General features: G+C 38.5%; 1 protein-coding gene across 5 annotated transcripts in view; it reads left to right on the forward strand.

Moving 5' to 3' along the window:
- Positions 1-22,065, forward strand: part of Tbc1d19 (TBC1 domain family member 19) — a 114,807-nt gene that overhangs the window by 46,736 nt on the left and 46,006 nt on the right. For 4 of the 5 annotated variants that reach the window (XM_057772206.1, XM_057772204.1, XM_057772205.1 and 1 more), the window contains 3 exons: positions 409-521; positions 9,820-9,894; positions 14,467-14,529. In XM_057772206.1, the coding sequence (XP_057628189.1) occupies positions 409-521; positions 9,820-9,894; positions 14,467-14,529 (251 nt within the window). The remainder of the gene's footprint in view (positions 1-408; positions 522-9,819; positions 9,895-14,466; positions 14,530-22,065) is intronic. The other variant, XM_057772207.1, reaches the window with a different exon arrangement.

Raw genomic sequence — 22,065 nt, forward strand, 5'->3', positions numbered from 1 at the left:
AACAAAAAAAAAAAATGATGCTGTTGGATAAAGATTGGATCCATACAATGTCTCATGTTTTGTACAGTGCCGCTTTCAAATACCAGAAGCTCCATGACTTGGTAGCATATGTTTGTGGAAATCACGGGTTCTGAGGATGAGGCTCTGCTTGGTCACAGAAGCCAGACACTAGGCTCAGGAGTCCTTGTAGATGAGTGGAGCTGTGGGAAAGCACTGAAGGCTCTGGGCAGGCCGATGAGGAGCTAGGGAGATCTAGACTCCTTTCAGCTGTAGCGGGGCCACCCCAGGACACAGAGAGTGACAGGAGAAAAAGATGCAGTTGTGTCCCTTCCAGAGGCTAGGTCATGGCCATCCTGAGATGCTCCTGGCAGCGGGAATCCTAACAGGGTTATCCCATTCATTTGACAGTTCTGGTGCAGCAGGATAGCGCCGCTGCCCAGCAGTACATCCGACAAGGGAGTCCCACGGCACTGAGAGCTGAGCTCTGGGCGCTCATTTTGAATATCTCCAGTCAGCCTGAGGTAAGAAGCAAACAGGAGGGATCAAATTTGAGTTGTTGGAGTTTGTTTGAGAACTACCAGTTTTTCAAAGCCAGTGACTAATTTGCTATTCACCCCGCTTTTCATCCACCCTCACTTTTGTCTTAAGGTAAGGAAGGATGTAACATTGAGTTTAATCAGTGTGCTCAGCAGACACCTTTAAATAGTGTGATCATGTGTATTTGTGGTAGAACTAGAAGTAAAATCTTAAGAACTCAGATCAGCAAAGATGTGACAGATTGGAATGTTATGATAGCAAGTAACGGAGAAGAGCAACTGCCAATGAGTAAGTGAATTCTTTGTGAATTTTGATTTTTTTTTGAGGTAAGCTTTCATGTATCCATGTTACTTTAAAACTCATTTAGGTAGCTGAGGCTGGCCCTGAACTCCTGATGCTCTTGTCTCTACTTCTGAAAGTGGTGGGATTGTAGGCATGCACAGCCCCACTTGGGTTTATGATTTCCTTTGAAGTATGTGCTATCCCTGTAGTTCTAAAATTTGACATGATGTGGGAATATTATCCAAATAGATGATCATTTTTTTCAGGAAATGCAATGAATATTAATGGAAGAGGCCAAACCTCTAACAGATAGACCATGTGTTTTTGTTTTCTAATGTTGGGGATGGAGCCTAGAGCTTCAGGCATGCAAAGCAAGCACTCTACCAATTGAATTTTATCCCCAGCCTGGGTCATAAATTTAGTAATGAAAACCTGTGTAAGACATTGGCTTCTCCTGAAATATTCTCACTGTGTGTGCATATGTAGTTATCAACATACAGTGACTGTATATAGTTGTAAATTCACCCATTTAGAGATTTTTAATCATTGTCACAGGTGTAACAGGTTCTATGATTAAATAAACCCGGTTTAAACTCAGAGTTGCCTCAACTTACTGAACACATATCACTGAGCAAATTGCTTAAATTTCTTCAAGCCTCAGATAACTGTACGTAAATATAGGTAATAATATTTATATCACAGAATTGTGACAAGTATACAAAAAGTAACATAGATAAGAATATTATATAATAATGGACACAAATGTTTGCCACTCAATGGCAGTAGTCATAAAAATTAGTATTATCTGTAATTACGTTACAAATCAGTTGTGATTTATAATTCAGATAACAAACTAAAACATTACTGTCTATTATAAAAACTACATTTCTAACCTTTGCAAGTTATGTGCAGTGTGTCTGTGTGTATGTGTATAGTGTGTGTCTTAAGTCTCCCTCTAAAAAGCACTAATGTCATCTTCTATTTGAAAGAATGAAGCTTGCGATTTACAGTAGAACAGTTTTTCAGCATGAGAGATATTGCTATCTTTTGGAAACAATTTGGAGATAATTGTTTACAAAGCATATTTTTTTCTGTTTGTTTGATCTTCTAGAAAACATAATTCTTCTTTGGATTTAAGTTTCCAAGTAACATACTGCCCTCACTGCTATGGAGTTAGACAAATTCTGTTCTGTGTGCAAAGGAATTGCTACCTTTCACACCAAATTTAGAATTTTTCAAAAAATAATCACCTTAATAATGACAGACAGTGATTGTTTTCGGCAGTATTCCAACATGATTTTTACATTTAAATTTTGAAATTGTAGCCATTTAAAAATGTAAACTTAAATGCAAAATCTATCTAATATTTATAATTAGAAATTAGTATTTTCAGAAAAACAGTGAGTACAGAAGTTTTGAAATCACTGTTACAGGTAAAGCCTTGAGGGTGGGGTGGGGAAGGAAAGGGGAAATACTATTTGCCGAATGAATTGTCTATCATTTAAACTACATACCTAGTTGCAGTCATAGTTGAAAGTTTGGACACATAAACAGAACCTTCAGATTTGCTCCTCCAAACCTATTCTTTAGAAGTTTGCTCAGCTCATTGTTGTGTCTTTGAATGTTTCCAGGAAATGAAATCTATTCTAAGATAAATTTTATTGAGATATTTAATTTTTTCGTTTTACTGCAAAAAACCTTGAACACAATACTTTGCATTCCTGCTGGTTAATATGGTATATTCAATAGGAAAGTATTTAACTTCGACTTTTCTTTTTAAGAAAATAGGTGATATGTTTCAAATGATTGCTTTTATATGCTCATTTTCTACACATCTCTGTGTGAGCCAAAAATGTATTTAGCAAATGTTATTTATATTTTTAAATATGCTTGATATCAGTTTGCTAACTAAAAACAAAAACTGTTCAATATTTTGTTCACCGATGAAACAACAGACACTTATATGAGGCTTTCTTTAGTGATGTATGTGTTGCGGGTGCTGGGTACCAAACCCAGTATTTCATACTTGCTAGGGAGGGTTCTCTGTCTCTGAACTCCCCTCCATGTGGGTTTTAAGTTTTTGGTGTTCTGTCTCTTCTCATTTATATATTTAGTAACCCTCCTTAATTCTTGTGGCTCCAGTTACAGTTACTTCAGAGGGACAGTCTTGTCAGGTCTCTTTCTTGAGATTCAGATGGGTGCCCAGTGGACTGATGCACATGAATATCTTCTGAGCACCTCATGAAATCTTTGTTTATTTTGTACCACTGTCCATCAGAGTGCCCCGGATGCAAGGCTCATCCCATTCTTTTCTGTCTACATGAATCTCACACCGTATTCATCTCTAATTCCCTCTGGACTCAGTTCCTCCATTTGAAATTCATGTATTTCTCTCTGTACATATTTCTGCCATTCCATTTTACAGTATTATCTTCTTGTGCCTGGATTCAGTCTGGTTTCCAGCATGCACCCTTGTTCCCTACAAATGTTTTCAAACACTCTTTCTCTAATATTAACATCTGCCCACCAATCCTTCCCCCCCCCCCCCGCCACACACACACTTTGGTTTTTTTCAGACAGGGTTTCTCTGTGTAGCCCTGGCTGCCCTGGAACTCAGTCTGTAGACAAGATTGGACACAAACTCAGAGATTCGCCTGCCTCTGCCTCCCTAGTTTTGGGATTAAAGGTATGTGCCACCACTGCCCCTTTTCTTAAAACATTTTAAAACTTTTCTTTAAGATTCCTTAACACACCTTGTTTCTCTCTATCTTTGCATATGTCCCATATCCCAAACAAACAAACAAATAAACAAGATCTCCCCCTATTACTGAGGTACTCCAAGTCTGTTCTGTCCCTTTCTCCAGAAAGCCTGCCTGGACCCGCACTGACATTAGAACTTTCTCACTAGTTATTTGATCAACAAATATTTCCTTAGGACGGTCTGCTCTGAGTGCTGTGGCCAAAGGAAAAAGTCCTATCTAGCACATAAAAGATGACCAGGATATATATGCTAAATTACTAGATCCTAATTTAGTTTAAAACTTTTTATTACTTTAAAAAAATTGTGTGTGAATTGGTGTTTTGCCTGAACATATGTCTGTGCACCACGTGCATGTAGTGCCCTCCAACGGCAAAAGAAAGCACTGGATCCCCTGGCACCGGAATTTACAGCTGGTGATTGAACCGGAGTCCTCTGGAAGAGTACTCAGTGCTCCTAGGTGCTGAGCCATCATTCTGAACCCCAACTTATTTAATCTTTGAGACGTCTACGGGTAGACATATTCATGGAGAATTAGTATGGCTATCATGTTGGTCATCAAGTCTTTCGTAGAGAATGTTGTCCAAGTGAGATAAGCAAACACCATTGTCAAAGGAGTTGTGTCTCAGAGCAGCCGTCCCTCTGCATAGCCCTGCAGGCTTGAGCCCAGAGCTCCCAGTTCACATCCTCTTTGTTCTAAAAATAAAATAAGTTATAGATTCTGTGTCTTTTCTAGCTGCTTCCCTGTTCCTCTTTCCTTTCAAAGCTGCATCTTAAAAGTCTGTGCTACACTGAATTTTATTAATGACTTACATTAACTAATAGGATGCATTGCTTTCTTTAATCAATTACTCAGTCTGCTGCAGTCCAGTCTATGTCCCCGCTGCACAGCAGCAAATGCCCTACCCAGGTCACCGAGGAGCAGGGCACATACTTTAATTCTTGTTGCTGCGGCACTTACTTAATACAGTTGCCTATTTTGTCCTTGGAATAATCTAGATCTTCATTTTAATTTACCATTTTCTATTTATTTTTTCTATTTTCATGGGAGATTAGGGCTTCTCAGAGACCATGGGAGAGCTCTTCCTCTCTTACTGCTCTGAGGTGGCAGACAGCCTTAAAACTGGTTCAGTAGATGTTTTTAAATCTTGAGGAACTATAATAGTGTGGAAAATAGCACCTACCTTTAATTTACTACTGAATACTTAATTTTGCATAAATGATGGATTATAATGTTTATGATGGTCTACATGAAAATAAAACACATTGCACAATGGTAATTCTAGAATTAGGTAGCTTACCTCATCTTCCGAGAAATTTCTCTGAACTTGTGCCTAAATCACATGATTTACAAAATAGTTTTGGGTTTGGAGAGATGGCTCAGCAGCCGAAAGCATTGGCTGCTCTCCCAGAGGATCCAAGTTTGATTCCCAGAGCCCACACAGTGGCTCACAAAACCACCTGTGACCCCAGTCCCAAGTGGTCCAATACCCTTTTCTGGCCTCCGTGGATACACATGTTGTACACAAGCTTAAGTGCAAGTAAAACACTCATAAGCGTGATTTTTTTTCTTTCTTTATTAAAGATTTCTGCCTTCTCCCCGCCACTGCCTCCCATTTCCCTCCCCCTCCCCCGGTCAAGTCCCCCTCCCTCGTCATCCCTAAGAGCAATCAGGGTTCCCTGACCTGTGGGAAGTCCAAGGACCACCCACCTCCATCCAGGTCTAGTAAGGTGAGCATCCAAACTGCCTAGGCTCCAACAAAGCCAGTGCGTGCAGTAGGATCAAAAATCCATTGCCATTGTTCTTGAGTTCTCAGTAGTCCTCATTGTCCGCTATGTTCAGCGAGTCCGGTTTTATCCCATGCTTTTTCAGACCCAGGCCAGCTGGCCTTGGTGAGTTCCCGATAGAACATCCCCATTGTCTCAGTATGTGGGTGCACCCCTCGCCGTCCTGAGTTCCTTGCTCGTGCTCTCTCTCTTTCTGCTCCTGATTTGGACCTTGAGATTTCAGTCCGGTGCTCCAATGTGGGTCTCTGTCTCTGTCTCCTTTCATCGCCTGATGAAGGTTAATATTCAGGAGGATGCCTATATGTTTTTCTTTGGGTTCACCTTCTTATTTAGCTTCTCTAGGATCACGTATTATAGGCTCAATGTCCTTTATTTATGGCTAGAAACCAAATATGAGTGAGTACATCCCCTGTTCCTCTTTTTGGGTCTGGCTCACCTCACTCAGGATAGTGTTTTCTATTTCCGTCCATTTGCCTGCAAAATTCAAGAAGTCATTGTTTTTTACTGCTGAGTAGTACTCTAATATGTATATATTCCATACTTTCTTCATCCATTCTTCCATTCTTAACTTACAGTATTGTGACATATGATAACTTATCTGTCTAGATTCTTCCCATAGCTCTGTCTCCAAGAGAAAGAATATTAAATGTCCAAACCACTTTAAATAAAATATAGTAAAGGTTAATTAAACATGTGTTTAGCCGAGTAAGAGGACATGTAAAATATAATTAAAAGCAAAGTGCAAAAACATTTATCTGTGTAATTATTTCTTGTGTACACAGAAGCTTTGGTGCATACCAGTATTAATAGATTGCTATGACTTATTTTGTGTGCTTGTTGGTACTGAAGTCAATGTGAAGGTGCCACTGCTCTCATTTTATGAAGGCTACAGATACTTCTTAATTTGCTTATTAGAAGAAGCCAGTATATTTTGACTACATATTGAAAGAATGTGAACTTGTTTTCTGAAGCATTTTTGCTATCTAGCCTGTGATTTTGAAATTTTATGGACAGATGAGTTTCTGAACCAGCATGACCTTGCTTTCACTTGGTCACCCAGCATTTTGTATTTGTTGCTTTGTTGCATAATATTTTATTACTTTGTCTGAACTTTAGCCAGCTCTATTAGTTTACGGAATTACTCTGTAATTATATTTATGAGATTGTTGCCTATTTTGAATAATTGGGCCCAGTAAAATTTTGCTTTGTGATTAAAATTTTATTAAACACATTTGATATATTTCTTTATAAAAATATCTGATGCTAAAATTAGTATTTTAATGATTACTCTTATTAAGATATTTATTACTTTTCTAGCAATAGTCAAGAAAAGCATGTAATTAGTTAATAATAAAAAGCATTACAAGTACATTTGCAACTAAGTATTGTTGGGCATAGCAATTAAAGTAAAATTCTCTGTGAGCATTTATAATTCAGAAGTTATAAATACAGGTAAATTCTTTCAGTGTATATTATCCATAGAAATAATTCCTACAATTGATTTGATTTCATTTGTTTATATGTCAGCATACATATGAGCAAAAAGTTTTAAAGAACAAAATAAAAATTAATAGTGTAAACTCACTGAACCTTTTCTAAAGCACTATTTTCTCAGATGTTACCAGAACTGTGTTTATCTCTGCTTTATATGAGAGATATAAAAGTGCTAGGATAAAATGTAGCTCAATACAATATCTCACTAATAATTTGCAGAATGGTCATCTTCTTTGGCTACACATCCACTGTAGATGGTCAGGGGAGGGAAAGACAGCCTGTCCTGTCCAGCTTGGATCAACTGAATTCACACTGGCAGGGCACTGAGTAACGGGTGGCACAGCTGCTGGGCCTCCCATCACATAATCTGCATGGTAACAGAGGAAAGTCACAGTAGGTGCCATATGGGCCAGATTAAACCCAACAGCCATTTCAATCAAATCTTGAAAGTCACTGAAACTTAAGACTGTTTCCTACAAGCAATCTGAGTACAAGCTGAACAGTGGCTCTCATTCTTCTTGCTGGAATCAGCACAAGGCTGCAATAGTACCACTATTTACACAGCACCGTTTCTAAGGATCTAACCAATGTTGTAAGATAGGGATATGAACTGGTTTATGATTGGAGGAAGAAGACGCACAGTCATATTCTGGGGGTATATGATAGTCACATGTATTAAGACCATGGTTAATTACCTAGAAAACAAAAAAAAATACTATAATTAAAATGTTTTAGTAGGATATTCTATAAAAATATTTAAAAATCAGTAGCTTTTATCCATATTATCAACTTGAAATACAGAAGTGAGACACACCTGGTTTATTATAGCAGGAACATGAAAAAGTTTAATGTAGAGAGCCTTTGAGTGCACACGAGGAAAGCAGTGCACACACAATGTAGAGAGCCTTGGAGCACACACGAGGAGAACAGTGCACACACGAGACAAAGAGCGGAAAATCTGACCCCCAGGAAACCTGCCAGGCCCCATTCTGAGCTTATGCTATGTATCCATTTTCCCTCACAACAAAGTGCTGCTTGCTTTCTCTGGAGCCCACAAAAGCTTATAGATTTGTCTTACACGATTAAGATCTCCATTGTATCCTTGGATGGGATGCCTTAACATCATAAAATAGCACTTTTTTCTAAAAAAAAAAAATGGTAAAATCTCTTTTATTTTTAACCAGATGAGTCACCTTACAGTTTTTATGGAGGTTAAGTGTCTAGGAATAACGAAATCATTAGTAAAGAAAGCGGAGTAGCGAATTAGTGAGTAGCCCTTGCTCTATAATTTTCTTTGGTGGAAAATGCTGGTGCTGATAATTAGCTATGACACTGGCATAAAACAGGAAGATCTTTTGATACAAGACACAATAATAAGTTTCAGGAAATATACAGATATTTGAGTGAAAAATTAGCAGCTTTTCAAAAATGATTTGTATGAACATGTGGTGTGAAAGCCTTTCCTAATGCAAGGAAACCCAAAACCATAAAGAACATCTAAGGAATTGTCAGTGTTTACCAAAAAATTCAAACAACATGTTATTTTGAAGAAAACTGCTTCCAACACAATGACAGAAGGTTGATTCTCCTTCTTAATGAAGAGACTGACAAAGTATAGAGAGAAAGAGAAAGACCACCGAATGGACAGACAGATAATCCTGTGAAGGGTGAATCCTTGCTATGGAAATCTAAGGCGAGGATCCTCAGGTTGTTGATTAAAAAAAGTGCAAATGAACACAACAATGCAATATCATTTCTCATTAATGCAGAGTTTATAGAGGTAGAGGTGTAGATTAAATGTTACCTCATTTTGCTGGGGGACTTTGAATTGGTATTGTTCTTGAGTAGTCGGGCAGTCTGTATGTTGACAGAAGGTGTGTATAGTTTTCACCCTAGAGCTCCATTCTGCCTGTTTATCCAAAGACAGAGCAGCATAGTGCAGGAGGGGATTTACTGCAGCTTGTGCACAGGGACAAGCTACTTAGAGACAGCCTGAGTCTCCATTGATAGGGAAGTGACTTTAAAGCTGTGGTGTGCAAGTCTTAAAGGAATTGAACCAGGGCTGACCTAGAAGCCTACTACCAAGGACCAGCTCTGGTGTGGGAAGTCCTTCTGTATTGTGTTGCTTTATTGGTTAATCAATAAAGAAGCTGTTTTGGCCTGTGATAGGGCAGAATAGAACTCGGTGGTAGAGGTGGGGGGAGACTAAACTGAATGCTGGTAAGAAGAAGGTGGAGTCAGCGAGATGCCATGTAGCTGCAAGAGGGGAAAGATGCAAGCTGCCAGCTGGAACTTTGCTGTAGGCTACGAGTGTCATGGTAAAATACAAAATAATGGAAATGGATTAATACTAGATGTAAAAGCTAGCTAGCAATACGCATAAGCTATTGGCCAAACAGTATTGCAAATAATATAGTTTCTATGTGATTATTTCATGGTCTGGGCAGCTAGGAACGAACAGCCTTCCCCAACACAGCTCTCCTAGTATTCACATCTAGATGCTTCACAAGCTGTGAAGGGGAAAAGCAAACAGTAGTCATGCCCAGCTGTGAAGCCTTGAACCCTGACAATGACCAGTCTGTGGCTTTGGACAGTGCGTTAGTGCTCTCTCTGGACCTAAGTCCTCAAATGTGGGTGGAGAGAGTTCTCAGTGTTCTATTTAACTTTGTTAAAGTAATCATAAGATGTACCTAGTTCATAAATGTTATAGTCATTATTATAGTTAATAAGTTTATCAAATATTAATTGAATACTCAGTAGGTACCTGTGATGAAAATAGGCATATTATTAAACATCTACTGTTACTTAACTATTATTACATAGTAATGAATAGATGGATAATGGATAAAACAGAGTCTCTCCCTCTTAATGCCATAATTTTATTATTGACTATTGTTTATTAAGGTTTGAGGATGACATTATAAACATTAAATTTTTATATATTTTACTTTTAAATACAGGACATCCTGTATTATGAGCAACTTAAGACCAATGTGATACAGCATGACCTTTTGGTGGACAGTCTAATTTATAAAGTAAGTCAAAGTATTCATGGTTTTCCATTTCATCAGTGGCATTTACAGTGAAAAGCTTTCTCCCTGCAGGACAAAAGTACATATTAAACTTGAAAATCAGTTTGAATGACTGTGTGATAGTACATGTCTAGGATGCCTGTACCCTAAATCCAGGAGTTCAGGGTCATGCTTGGATTTTAGTGAGTTTGAAACTAACCTGGGCTTCATGAGACCTTGTCAGAAAAAAAAAGGAAACAAAAAAAGGAAGGAGAGAAGACAAGGGAGGGAGGAAATAACAGATGTGATCATTGTACCTGTGAAGTAGAGGCTGGTTTCCCAAGCTTGAGGTCTGCAGGCAGTGTTGTCTTCTTTCTGAGGGAATTGTTCTTATGTCCTTTTCCTAGCCCTTCCATGTTTTTGTGAAGAGAAAAAAATTTGGCCATTTTAAATTCAAGTCTTCTACACAAAGAAAGTGGAAAAACAACTAAAATTAAAACAAGACTATAGTATTTTAATCCTATTTATCTCGTAATTATTTAGGACTTATTGTATATTTTCTTTGTAATAAAGCTAGTTTAAATTATGTGTATGTGTCTTCATATGGGAGTGTGCACATGAAGCAGATGCCCCCAGAGTTACAGGTGGTTGTGAGCTGTCTGAAGTGAGAAAACTTGAATCTTCTGCAAGAGTGGTTCTGTACTTGACCACTGAACCATCTCTTCAGTTATGTAATAAACACTTGTTTAATCTTGTATAAATATGTGGTCAAGTATATCTCAACTTAATAAGTACCTACTCAAAAATGTAGTAGGGATACATTGAGTAGTTGGTGCCAGGAATTAAACTGTAAATATAAACATTTCCCCTGGAATGATTATGGTTCAAGAAATGTGTGGGAAAGGATAATAAATCTCTTCCCTGAATTGAACTCTTGGATTCTTTTATCTATACTGGCTTCTCCTCACCTCCCCAACAACTATTACCTTGTAGCCGTAACCTATAGTTCTATTGTTTACTCTAGCCTGCCAGTTATACCAATGTTTCTCATTCTTTTTTATCACATTCCCAAGGAAAAGGCTTAATTAATCTCTAATAAGAATTAGTGACAATCAGTAAGATTCTCTTGGGTGAGGATTTGCTTTGGCATTCCACAAGCCTCTGTAAGATATCATCGTTACCCCTGAGACCATTGGCTCAGAGTCAGTCTCACCTTTGCTGAGAAGGGACTGCTTTACCTTCCCCATGGAACCTCTGATGAGTGATCCATTTCTTTCCCTGTGCTCTGTAGTTTAAGGTTTTCTCCAGAGTTATTCATGACTTATTCCATCCATCCCTTGACTTCTGTTTGGTTCAACTGCTTAGCTGATTGCTCTAGACTGTTTCAGCTGTATAGTCATGGATCATTTTAATCCATCATTGTGATTTTTTCCATATTTTTATTACATATTTATTCTTTTCATTGATATAGTAGATTTTTTATGTATATGGATGTTTTGTTTGCATGTACATTTGCACACCAGAAGAGGGCAACAGACCCCATGGGGCTAAGTTATAGACAGTTGTAAGCCTCCATGTGGGTACTTGGAATTGAACTTAAGACCTCTGGAAGAGCTACCAGTGCTCTTAACCACTGAACCATCTCTCTGACTGATAGAGTAGACTTCTTGAAGATAAACATTGTCTTTATTTTCTTTGTGTTTTGATTTTGGTGTCCTTCATTCTGATCATCCTTATCTGCTGTCTCGTAGTCTGTAAAGATTTGTCACTTGTATTGGTTTAATAAAATGCTGATTGGCCAGAAGCCAGGCAAGAAGTATGGGTGGGGTGACCAGAACAGGAGAATTCTGGGAAGAGGAAAGGCTCATTTTAAAGTCATCACCTAGACACAGAGGAAGCAAGATGAGAATGCCCCACTGATAAAGGAAATGAGAGGCTATGGATGTATACTGGGTTAAGAAGAAAAATCAGGTTTGATCAAGGAAGATCCCCTGAAAAAATCTCCAGTAGGAACAGATGGCCCAGATGATCTAACATTTCAGAGGACCTCTGTTGTAATTTCCTCTGAGTTTTACATCTAGAACAACCTCAAGACTTCTGGCTGAGATGATCAAGCCTCACAGAATATTACAGTCTGGACTTGACCATAATCCTAAATTTTCTTTATGCTCCCATAAGATTATCAGTACCCCCAATCAGCAGGAAGTAGCCTAGAAAACTATGCCCACATCCCCCCCCCCAAAAAAAATGTATTATAGATGTTTGTCAAGTCTTTGTTTAGAGTGTTGGTTACAAGTTGTTATGGATAATGGTCAGTAAAAAAAAGCTAAACAAAGATTAGATTGTTTTGGAAAAAACAAAGGGGGGTGTTGTGGGAAAATGGTCCTGTGCCCTATAAAGATTTGTCACTTGTGTTGGTTTAATAAAACATTGATTGGCCAGTAGCCGTGCAGGAAGTATAGGCAGTGTAACCAGAACAGGAGAATTCTGGGAAGAGGAAAGGCTCAGTCTATAGTTACCATCCAGACACAGAGGAAGCAAGAGAGAATGCCTCAATGATAAAAGATACCAAGCTACATGGCTAACGCAGACAAGAATTATGGGTTAATGTAAGATTAAGAGCTAATAAGAAGCCTGAGCTAATAGGCCAACCAGTTTATAATTAATGTAAGTCTCTGTGTGTTTCTTTAGGACTAAATGGCTGTGGGACTGGGTGGGACAGAAACCTCTATCAACAGTGATCAACCAATGAGTACTTGTTGAATTGATTATATAGTGAGTTCAATAGTATCTACATCTTTTGGGTATAGAGGACCTTCAAGGTACAGTGTATCTACTTAAGTATATACCTGGAGGGACCTTTCATCAACTCTTAGAGTTTGCTGAGTACTGTCTCAGAATCTGATGCTGTTCTTAGCACTCTCATACCTTTTGACATAAGCAGCAATGCAGCATTTCTTTATTTGGACTGCCAGCTTGCAAAAAAATGACCTGGAGACTTATTATTAATTATAAAAGCTTGGCCATAGCCTAAGTTTGCTCCTAACTAGTTCTTATAACTTAAATTAGCCCATATCTTTTAGTCTACATTTTTCCATGAGGCTCGTTTTCTCATCTTCACACTTCTCATCATGCTTCCTCGGCATCCAGCTGATGACACCACCTTTCTTCTCCCCAGAGTTCTCTCTCTGCCCAGAAATACCACCTATATTTTCCTGCCTAGCTATTGGCCAGTCAACTTTTTATTACACCAGTCACAGGAACACATCTTCACACAGTGTACAAATATCCCATAACATAGTAATTTACCCATTAACAGACATGGAGACTCAGCTTTCTGTTGTTACAGTGACAGTATATGAGATACTATTGTTGAAGAAGGAAAGGCTTACTTTACTGTATACTATGGAGTCCTAGTGCTTTTTGGTCTGGGAAGTCAGTACCTCAGGGCAAGAGTCAAGGTAGAGCAAAGCTATTTGCCTCATGGCAGCTAAGGTCCAAAAAAAGCAACAGAAAGTTACCAGGGTCCATATCTCCTCGAGTCACCTCTCGGTAACTGTACTTCTCTCACTGGGTAACAGCATTTAAAGTTCCAGCACTTCTCAGAAGTGCCTAAGCCTTTAACACAGACTTTTGGGGGTCATTTATCAAAGCACAGTGGCCTGGATTTGGAGCAGTGTAGCCAAAGTTATGCAGCTGGAAGTAGTGTAAGTGAATTAAACTCTTACTTAGATCTGGTGGAATGTTCGTGCTTTTCACCCTGAAGTACACAATCAACATCTCAAATCACCATAGACAGTCTAGTGGGGGGATGCTAATGTTTTGCTTTTTCTTTGAGCTATTGTTGGTTTGCTACTGGGTAGGTGACCTATGTAATGATACATTGCATCATATCACAGAGAACTGCAATTGGGCCGTAAGTTTCTGTTAATTTCATCATTGAGCCATCAAGCACATGTTTTGATGGCTTAGGTGTTAGACCCTGTGATGGAGCTAAGTGTATATAAAGCAGGGCACTGGAGATGAGAGAGCCAAAAGTCTCTTTGGGAGAGTAGAATTCTTTTAAGTAGTCTCAGAACAAGAAATGCACACAGAAGTATGTAAAGAAAGGACCAACATTCTATCCAGTAGATGACATGAACTATCCCTGAAGAATGAGTTCATGGGGCAGAAAGTCACAGTTACCCTCCCAAGAGCAGGTACAAACACATAGGAGATGTTTTGAGAGAATGGCTAAGTGTGTTAGCTGTGAGTGGTGAGGGTGGAGTTTAGTCTGGGGGAGAGTGTTACAATTGCAGCTGGGCATGTGACCCTCTTGGTTTTTCTTTTCTAGCTTTAAGACATCTAGGAGGAGATTAACTGAAATAAATCTTAAGGAGTTTTAATGAAACTTTAAGAAATTAGAAATCAAATAATGTAGTACATATTTTGCTGAGTAAATACGTAATAGGAATAAAATCTTACCAGAAAATTTCTATAACATCACATAAATATATAATTCATTGTAATCTTATTTCCAAATGTTGCATTTATTCTTTAGAGTTAGAGAGAGTTTCATTTGAGTAATTTTCAATGCTTTGTAACTTTTAATTGCAGGATGTGAAGCTGACAGCAAGCAATGATGATTACTATTTTGTATTTGAAGATTATTTATATCAGGTAAGTTTTTAAGTTATCCAGATCTTTGTTTTAGATTCTCCAAGTTATAATACTTTTAAGATATTCTATAGTTAAATAAATCTTCCGAATTCCAAAGTGAGTTTCTGGGCTGCCCCTTTTGATTAAATATGCTGCAGCCAAAATTTGCTATCAGGTCAGTTTCTATAGTTTTTGTTGGCACAAATTATAAAACTGGATGTCAACTTAATACTTAAGCAATTCCAAGATGTTTAGAGAATGTATTTTACATGATACTTTTTATTGGATATATTAAAAATAATTAAATGGTTCTAAAACCAGTGTGGGGAATCATGATTATTCTGATCATTTTGGCAGACACAAACTTCAAAACATCCATTAGAAATATTTCAGCCGGGTGATGGTGGCGCACGCCTTTAATCCCAGCACTGGGGAGGCAGAGGCAGGTGGATTTCTGTGAGTTCGAGACCAGCCTGGTCTACAGAGCTAGTTCCAGGACAGGCTCCAAAGCTACAGAGAAACCCTGTCTCGAAAAACCAAAAAAAAAAAAAAAAAAATATTTCAGAGTACAGGCTAAATGAGAGATTGAAATTCGGGGTGTATAGACTCAAGATACATTGCACATATGTATAAAATTGTCAAAGAATAAATAAATATTTTTTAAAAATAAGCATGTCAAAGAACTAAAGAATCCATTCTTGAGTAAGTAAAGGAAGGTTGGATGACTTATTAATCAAGTAGATAAGGTCAATAAAGAGATGAAAATAAAACATAAATTCTAGAGTTGAAAAATAAAATAACTGAAACAAAAAGTTCTCTGAGTGGCTAAACAGTATATTTGAAAAATCAGTAAGTAATTAGTGAATTTGGAAGATAGGTCAGTAGATAAGTGAACAGAACTTGCTTTCCTTATCCAAAAGTTGAGTATTTTTAGGATTTTAATATTACTCTCTGGCTGAGGTTTCCCCAGTATCAAAGAATTCTAGATTTCTTTCTCCTATGGTTTAGTTCCTAATAAAATGAATCCTTTCTGAACTGATTCCTAAGGAAAATATAGTAGTTAATTTTATACAAGTAAAGATATAATTTGAGCCAAAAAAAAAACCCTGAAACATCTAAATTTCTCTGCTTATTAAAACGTTTATTTTTTATGCTGTTTTAATCACAAATACAAAACTTTATAGCAGGACCAAGGGGGTGGCTCTCTGAATAAAGTGCCTGGATGCAAGCTTGGGGGCTGGAGTTTTTATCCCCAGAACCCATGTACGTCTTGGTGGGCATGTGGTCTGCCAGTCATTCCAGTCTTCAGAAGGCACAGACAGGGAGTAAATTGGCTAGCTAGACTTGCCTGTGTTGTAGGTTCGAGTGAGAGACCCTGCCTCAATGACTCAGGTAAAGAGCAATGAAAGAGGACTTCTGACGTCAATCTTGGGTCTTCATACACACGTGTACGTACACACTCATCCAAACACATGAATGTACACATGCACATGCATCTCTACACATACATACATATACACATACTACATTAAAAGTGTTATAACACCAAACTTATGGACATATCCATTACCATGTATCAATCAAGAGCCAACAATGTCGTGATTTATAGTCTCTGACTGTTGTATTTCAATCTGTGATTACAGAGAGTATAAATTTGGCAAGCTTATTACATTTGGTGAATGAGGAGAGACCGTCAGTTTTAAGTTCCAACTGTAAAGTCTTTTGGTGGTGGTAACAGAAGTTTGCTGGGTGACAAATTCACCTGCTGACAGAGTCAGTGAGCAAGGGTAACAATTTCTCCAGTTAATATCAGAATAACCCATAAAAGCATATCTATTCCACCCCCACATAAGTGACTTATATGTAAGAAACTTGAAAGTAAACAAGTCAGACAGGAGTATCATTTTCAAACAGTGTGTGTGTTTGCCGAGAAAACCAGGACAATCTTTAGGGAATCCTCACGATCACCACCTCTAAACTACAGTTCCCTTCATGGCCCACGGTCTAGGTGCTGAGGCAAGGCATGGATGTAGAGGAGGTTCGAAATTGTTGGCGAGGGCTTGTGTCAAGTTCTCACAGTGGATACAGGGAGTATTCTCAACATAACCTTTAGTGCCTACTAATTTTTATCAACATTTTAGTTCAAATTCCATTCTTTTTAGGTTTTCCATAATTTTTCCCAACCACATCTCATGACTGCTGTTGCTGTTGTACTTTAGAAATAATACTAAATAAGAGTTGTTATTAGCTATATGTGTGGCATAGCCTATCTCACGAATTTATGATAACTTTTCCATAACTGAATCCATTGACTATCGATTCCCCCCTGTGTGCTCTGCAAACTCTGGCAGTGACTGCTCTGATCCCAGCTGATGTGTGTTTGGCCCTTTAAAAGTCTCACTGCCATCTTTGTCTGTCTGTGACAGGCTTGCCTCAATCAGCAGGGCCATCTGGTTCATCCATACTGTCTCATGTGGAAAGATGTCATTCTTTTTAAAGACTAATTTTTAGTCTATTGTGTAACACACTATTTTATTTATTTGTTTTTCTAAATAAGCATTGATATAGATCTTTATTCTCATTGCTAATGAGAGGACACTTACAACACAGAGGTTTCTCTTTTAAGAAATTACTCAATTAAGTTTTTTTTTTTACATAGTCAGGTATTAATAAATAATTTTTTCACTGGGCGATGGTGGCACATGCTTTTAATCCCAGCACTCAGGAGGGAGAAGCAAGTGGATCTCTGTGAGTTTGAGGTCAGCCTGGTCTACAGAGTAAGTTTTAGTACAGCCAGGGCTGCACAGAAAAACCCTGTCTCAAAACAAAAAATACTTTTTTCATTATGATATTTTAAAGCTATTTTATAAATAGTCCAATTACTTAAAACTTTATAAAAATTTTAATATACTTACAGATGATATGGTTTTATATATAAAAGACCCTAAAAACTCCACCAGGAAACTTATACAGTTGATAACACCTTCAGCAAAGTAACAGGGTGCAAAATTAGCACACAAAAATCAGTAGCTTTTCTATGCACAAATGACAAAAGGAAATCAGGGAACCATACCTTTCACAGTATCCTAAAATGACAACAATAAAACCCTTGGGGCAACACCAGTCAAGCACATGGAAGACTTGTATAGTAAAAACCTTAAGATACTCAAGAAAGAAATTGAATAAAACACCAGAAGATGGAAAAACTCCCATGCCCATGGATTGATAGGATTAATATTGTGAAAACGGCCATACTACCAAAAGCAGTCTACAGATTCAGCACAATCCCCATCAAAATTCCAACACAGTTCAAAGAAACTGAACAATCTTCAACTTACTATGGAAACTCACACACATGCACACACACACACACACACACGGAAAAAAAGAAAAAAACAGGATAGCAAAAGAATCCTAAATAATAAAAGAACTTATGCAGGTATCACCATTACATATTTCAAGTTATACTACAGAGCTACAACAATATAAACAATATTGTACTTGCATAAAAACAGACATATTGACCAGTGAAATGGAATTGAAGACACGGACGTAAGTCCATACACCTATGGACTTCTGAGTTTTGATAAAGAAGTCAAAAATGTACACTGGAGAAAATACAGCATCTTCAACAAATGGCCACATCAGACTGAATGGCTGCATGTAGAAGAAAGAAAATAGATCCCCTCTTACTATCCTGCACAAAAGTCAACTCCAAATTGATCAAGTACTTCAGCATAAGAACAGATACCCTGAATCTGTCAGAAGAGAAAGGAGAGAATGACCTTGAACTCATTGGCACAGAAAGGATATTCTAACCCCCATCACTTTTCCCTCTCAATCTCATGTGCTCTTCCTTAGAAAAACAAAATCAACAACAACAAAACATTGAGTCCAGTTGTGCAGCCTGTATGTGCATTGGTGGGGGACCATCTCCTGTAGAATGGATAGCCTGTCAGGGGTCACATTCCTGAAGAAAACTGACCTCCCCTTTCTGTCAGTTATCAGGTGCCAATAGTTCCTCAGTTGGGCTGGGACTTCGTGTCCCCCCCCCCCAAAATGGATTTTTGTCTTGCTTGGTCCTATGCAGGTCCTGCACACATTAGTCACAGCCACTGTGAGGTTATGTGCACAGCAGATCATGCCTCTTCAATTTCCTTCTTTTTCTTGGCCTCTAGGCTATGAGGTCATGAGCTTCCTTGTGTTTTGCTTGCTGGCATTGTCATCGAGCTTGGCTAATTTTTCACTGCTTCCTCCTCTCTAGTGTCTTATTCTGGAATCCCCAAACCATACTATCTTTCCTCCTTTTTTCTTTCTTTCCTTCTTTTGGACTCTGTACAGCACATACAGTAGTTAGTGTGATGTCATAGGTTCCAATGTCTGTTTATTTTAGTACTTTCTTTTTTTCTGTTTCACAAACCCATTATTTCTATTGCTTTATCTTCAGCTCTGGAGGATATAGTCCACCTGTTCCAATCTGCCTTTGATCCTTCCAGTGAATTTTCATCTCAGTCTTTGTTTCTGTTTTGTGTTGTTTTTCTGAGCTCATTGTCTCTCAATTAGGGTTTCCGTTTTGTTCAAATGTCATTGTTTATTTTCTCCACATATTTCTTTATGTGATCTTCTTTGAGATCATCATCTTAACCCCTAAACATTTAAATTTGCCATCAGGTCTTTGTAGGGACAATTTCATTTGACTTTTTCATTTGAATGGCCCATACTTTCTCATTTCTTTGTATTTGTTCTTTATGATTTTTGTTGAAAACTGGATATTTGAGTATAATAATGTATCTCTGAAAATCATACTCTCTTTACCTCTTAGCCCATATTTTTTAGGTATCGTTTGGAGGTTTTGTTGCTTTGATTTTTGTAAGTTCTTTCCAAACTCAGCATGAGATACAACATTTAGGTCTCTCCAGAACTTTTCTGAGTCTACATTTTTACCTGGGCATGGAAGATTACCTTCTCAGTTTTTCCGTAGTCAGGGGCATTTGTTATAATCTCCTGTCTCCTAACAGGAGGAAAAGAGAATCGAGCAGGGGTAGGAGCAGTCTGCTCTTTAAATCCAGGACCTTGACTTCAGCTAGAGAGCAGTGGAGGTATGTGTGACAGCGGACCCTTCTCCACCTCCACCCTCTCCCTCCGCACCACTCCAGGCAGACGCAGTAGTCGCTGGTCAGGGAGTAGGTGTCCAGAGCAGTGTGCAGTTCTACAGCGCAGCAAGGAAGGAGCTGTAGCTCCCACTGTGACATGGAATTCCAAGTCTTATTTCTCTGTCTGTAAGGAACAGCAGGCATGCTGGAATTTTTTGGGACGTACACTATAAGGAAGTAGCAATCATAACTAGAAAATTTAAATTTAGTTACTTACAAAGTAAGTAAAAATCACATTTGTATTGTATGGCGTTATGCCTGGTAGTTATTTGCTTTATAAGAGTATTAAGAACATATACACGAATTATTCTCAAGAGTGGGGAGAGGGTTAATGCTGTTGTGTTATGAGCTGGCATTGACCATGTTAGCCACAATTTACCACTGGAGGTCCCCATGAAAACTCCAAGGTGTCCACAGACTCCATGCTTACCAGATAGCTCTGTGAGACATCGCTGCCTGCACGCTAGTTGTCTGGATAGGAAGACAGCGTCATGGCTTCCTGCTGCTTCATTATCATCATAGTGTCCTCTTGATAGCTAATTCTTAGAACCACATAAAATGTTCCATTGTTTGAGTTTGAGTTTTGAAATTGGGTCTTGCTGTGTAGCCCATGCTGTCCTGAAACTACTGATCCTCCTGCCTCAGCCGAATCTCGGTACTGCAGGGATGCCTGGCTCTCCAGGGTAACCGTATTCCCTTTTTCAGATGAAATGCCAAGCTCATACATACAAGGACCCCAAGCCTGTTCTATGTCCAAAACCCAGTAAGCCACACTGCCCTTTAATTTATGAAAAATTTAAGGCAGGGAAGAGTGTTTTTCAAGCCATTTTTGAAATTTTATCATTTCTTCATTAGTTAGAGAAATGCAGATGGGAAGATTTTAGCACTTATATGTTAACCATGTTGTCCAGATGGTACCCATCATTTCTTTTGTGGTTTTCATCACACAAATGACTTTTTTCTTAGAAACATTGAGAAGAAATATACTTTGACATATTAAGAAAGCTTTCAGCCCAGGTAAACCGTTTGCAGACGTTTTTGGTCTAACTCTGTGGTATAAACCTTCAGGTCGTATGAGTGCCTGGTTTCTTACAATTCTTGTAAATAATGGAGAGCCCTGCTGTGAGTAAGCTCACCTGCTACATTTCAGTTTTCTTAGTTTGTAAGTGACCGCTGCCTTCTGAGTGTGCAGCCCAGCAGGTTTACGATGAACCTGGCAGCTCTGCTCATATCCCAGGGTTGCGCCCCCGGTACGTACTGTCTATGCACTACCCCTGGCATTCTCACTTTACAGTCCCAGTGTTCCCCTCGGGCATCTCAGATATCCTGCCTTCTCGGGGCCACAGGCAGCAGCGCCTCTATGGGATATATTTAAGCACAGTGCTTCTTCTAAAGTTACTGTGCTACCCCAGGCTGCTAAACTAAGGGGTTTTGATATAAATATTTCCTTAGGATTTTCCTTGGTTTATTTTTGGGTATTTTTGCCTTTATTTAGAGTTATCTTAGTTTATTATTTGTACTTAGTTTATTATTTGTACTAGCTTACTTGAGGTTGTGAGACAGAAATCTAAATGGTTTGATTTGCTCACACTCATGGTATCCACAGGGTTGCATTATTTCTGGAAGTTCTGAAGGAGAGCTCATTTCTTTGTCTTTCCCAGCTTCTAGAATGACGTTCATGTGTTGACTTACAGCTGGTTCCACCATTCTCAGAGGCAGCAGTAGACAGCATCGTCAAGTCCCTCTCACTACCCTGCTACCTCTGTCTTCTTTATAAAGATCAGTATGATTATGTTATGTCCAGTCATACAATCCTGGGTAATCTTGCCATTGACAGATTGTCAATGTAATGACATCTATAAGATCAATTTTTTAAAATAAATTTCGAGATTATAATTACATCATTTCTGCCTTTCTTTTCCTCCCTCCATGCCCTCCCCACAACTTGCTCTTTTTCAAATTAATGGTCTTTTTCTCTGCAGTTGTTTAACCTTCAAATATACTTACGTATTCTGAAATGCATAAATACAGCTCACTCAGTCCATATAATGTTATTTGTATTTGTGTGTTTTAGAGGTGACTATTTGGCAGAGATAACCAGTCAGTGTGCTTTTCCCGGGGAGGACTGCTTCTCCAGCTCTTAGCATCCCTTGTTTGTCTGGAGTTCTTTGTCTAGGGTGGAGGTCTCACGGGTTTTCCCCCTTCCACATTTGCATGACTCTTGGTCTCTTCCTTGGTCAGGTCATGTTTAGGCAGCTGTGTTGCTAAGATTTCATGGATGTAGCTTTGGATATTTCTAGAAGACACAGTCTCACAGCAAACTTTCAGCTCTTTACTAAACTTTCTGCAACTTTTTCAAAATGCCCCCTGAGCCTTAGGTACAGGAGTTGTTCAGGAGACTCCC

Source organism: Chionomys nivalis, chromosome 6, assembly GCF_950005125.1.
Source record: "Chionomys nivalis chromosome 6, mChiNiv1.1, whole genome shotgun sequence".
Taxonomy (NCBI): domain Eukaryota; kingdom Metazoa; phylum Chordata; class Mammalia; order Rodentia; family Cricetidae; genus Chionomys; species Chionomys nivalis.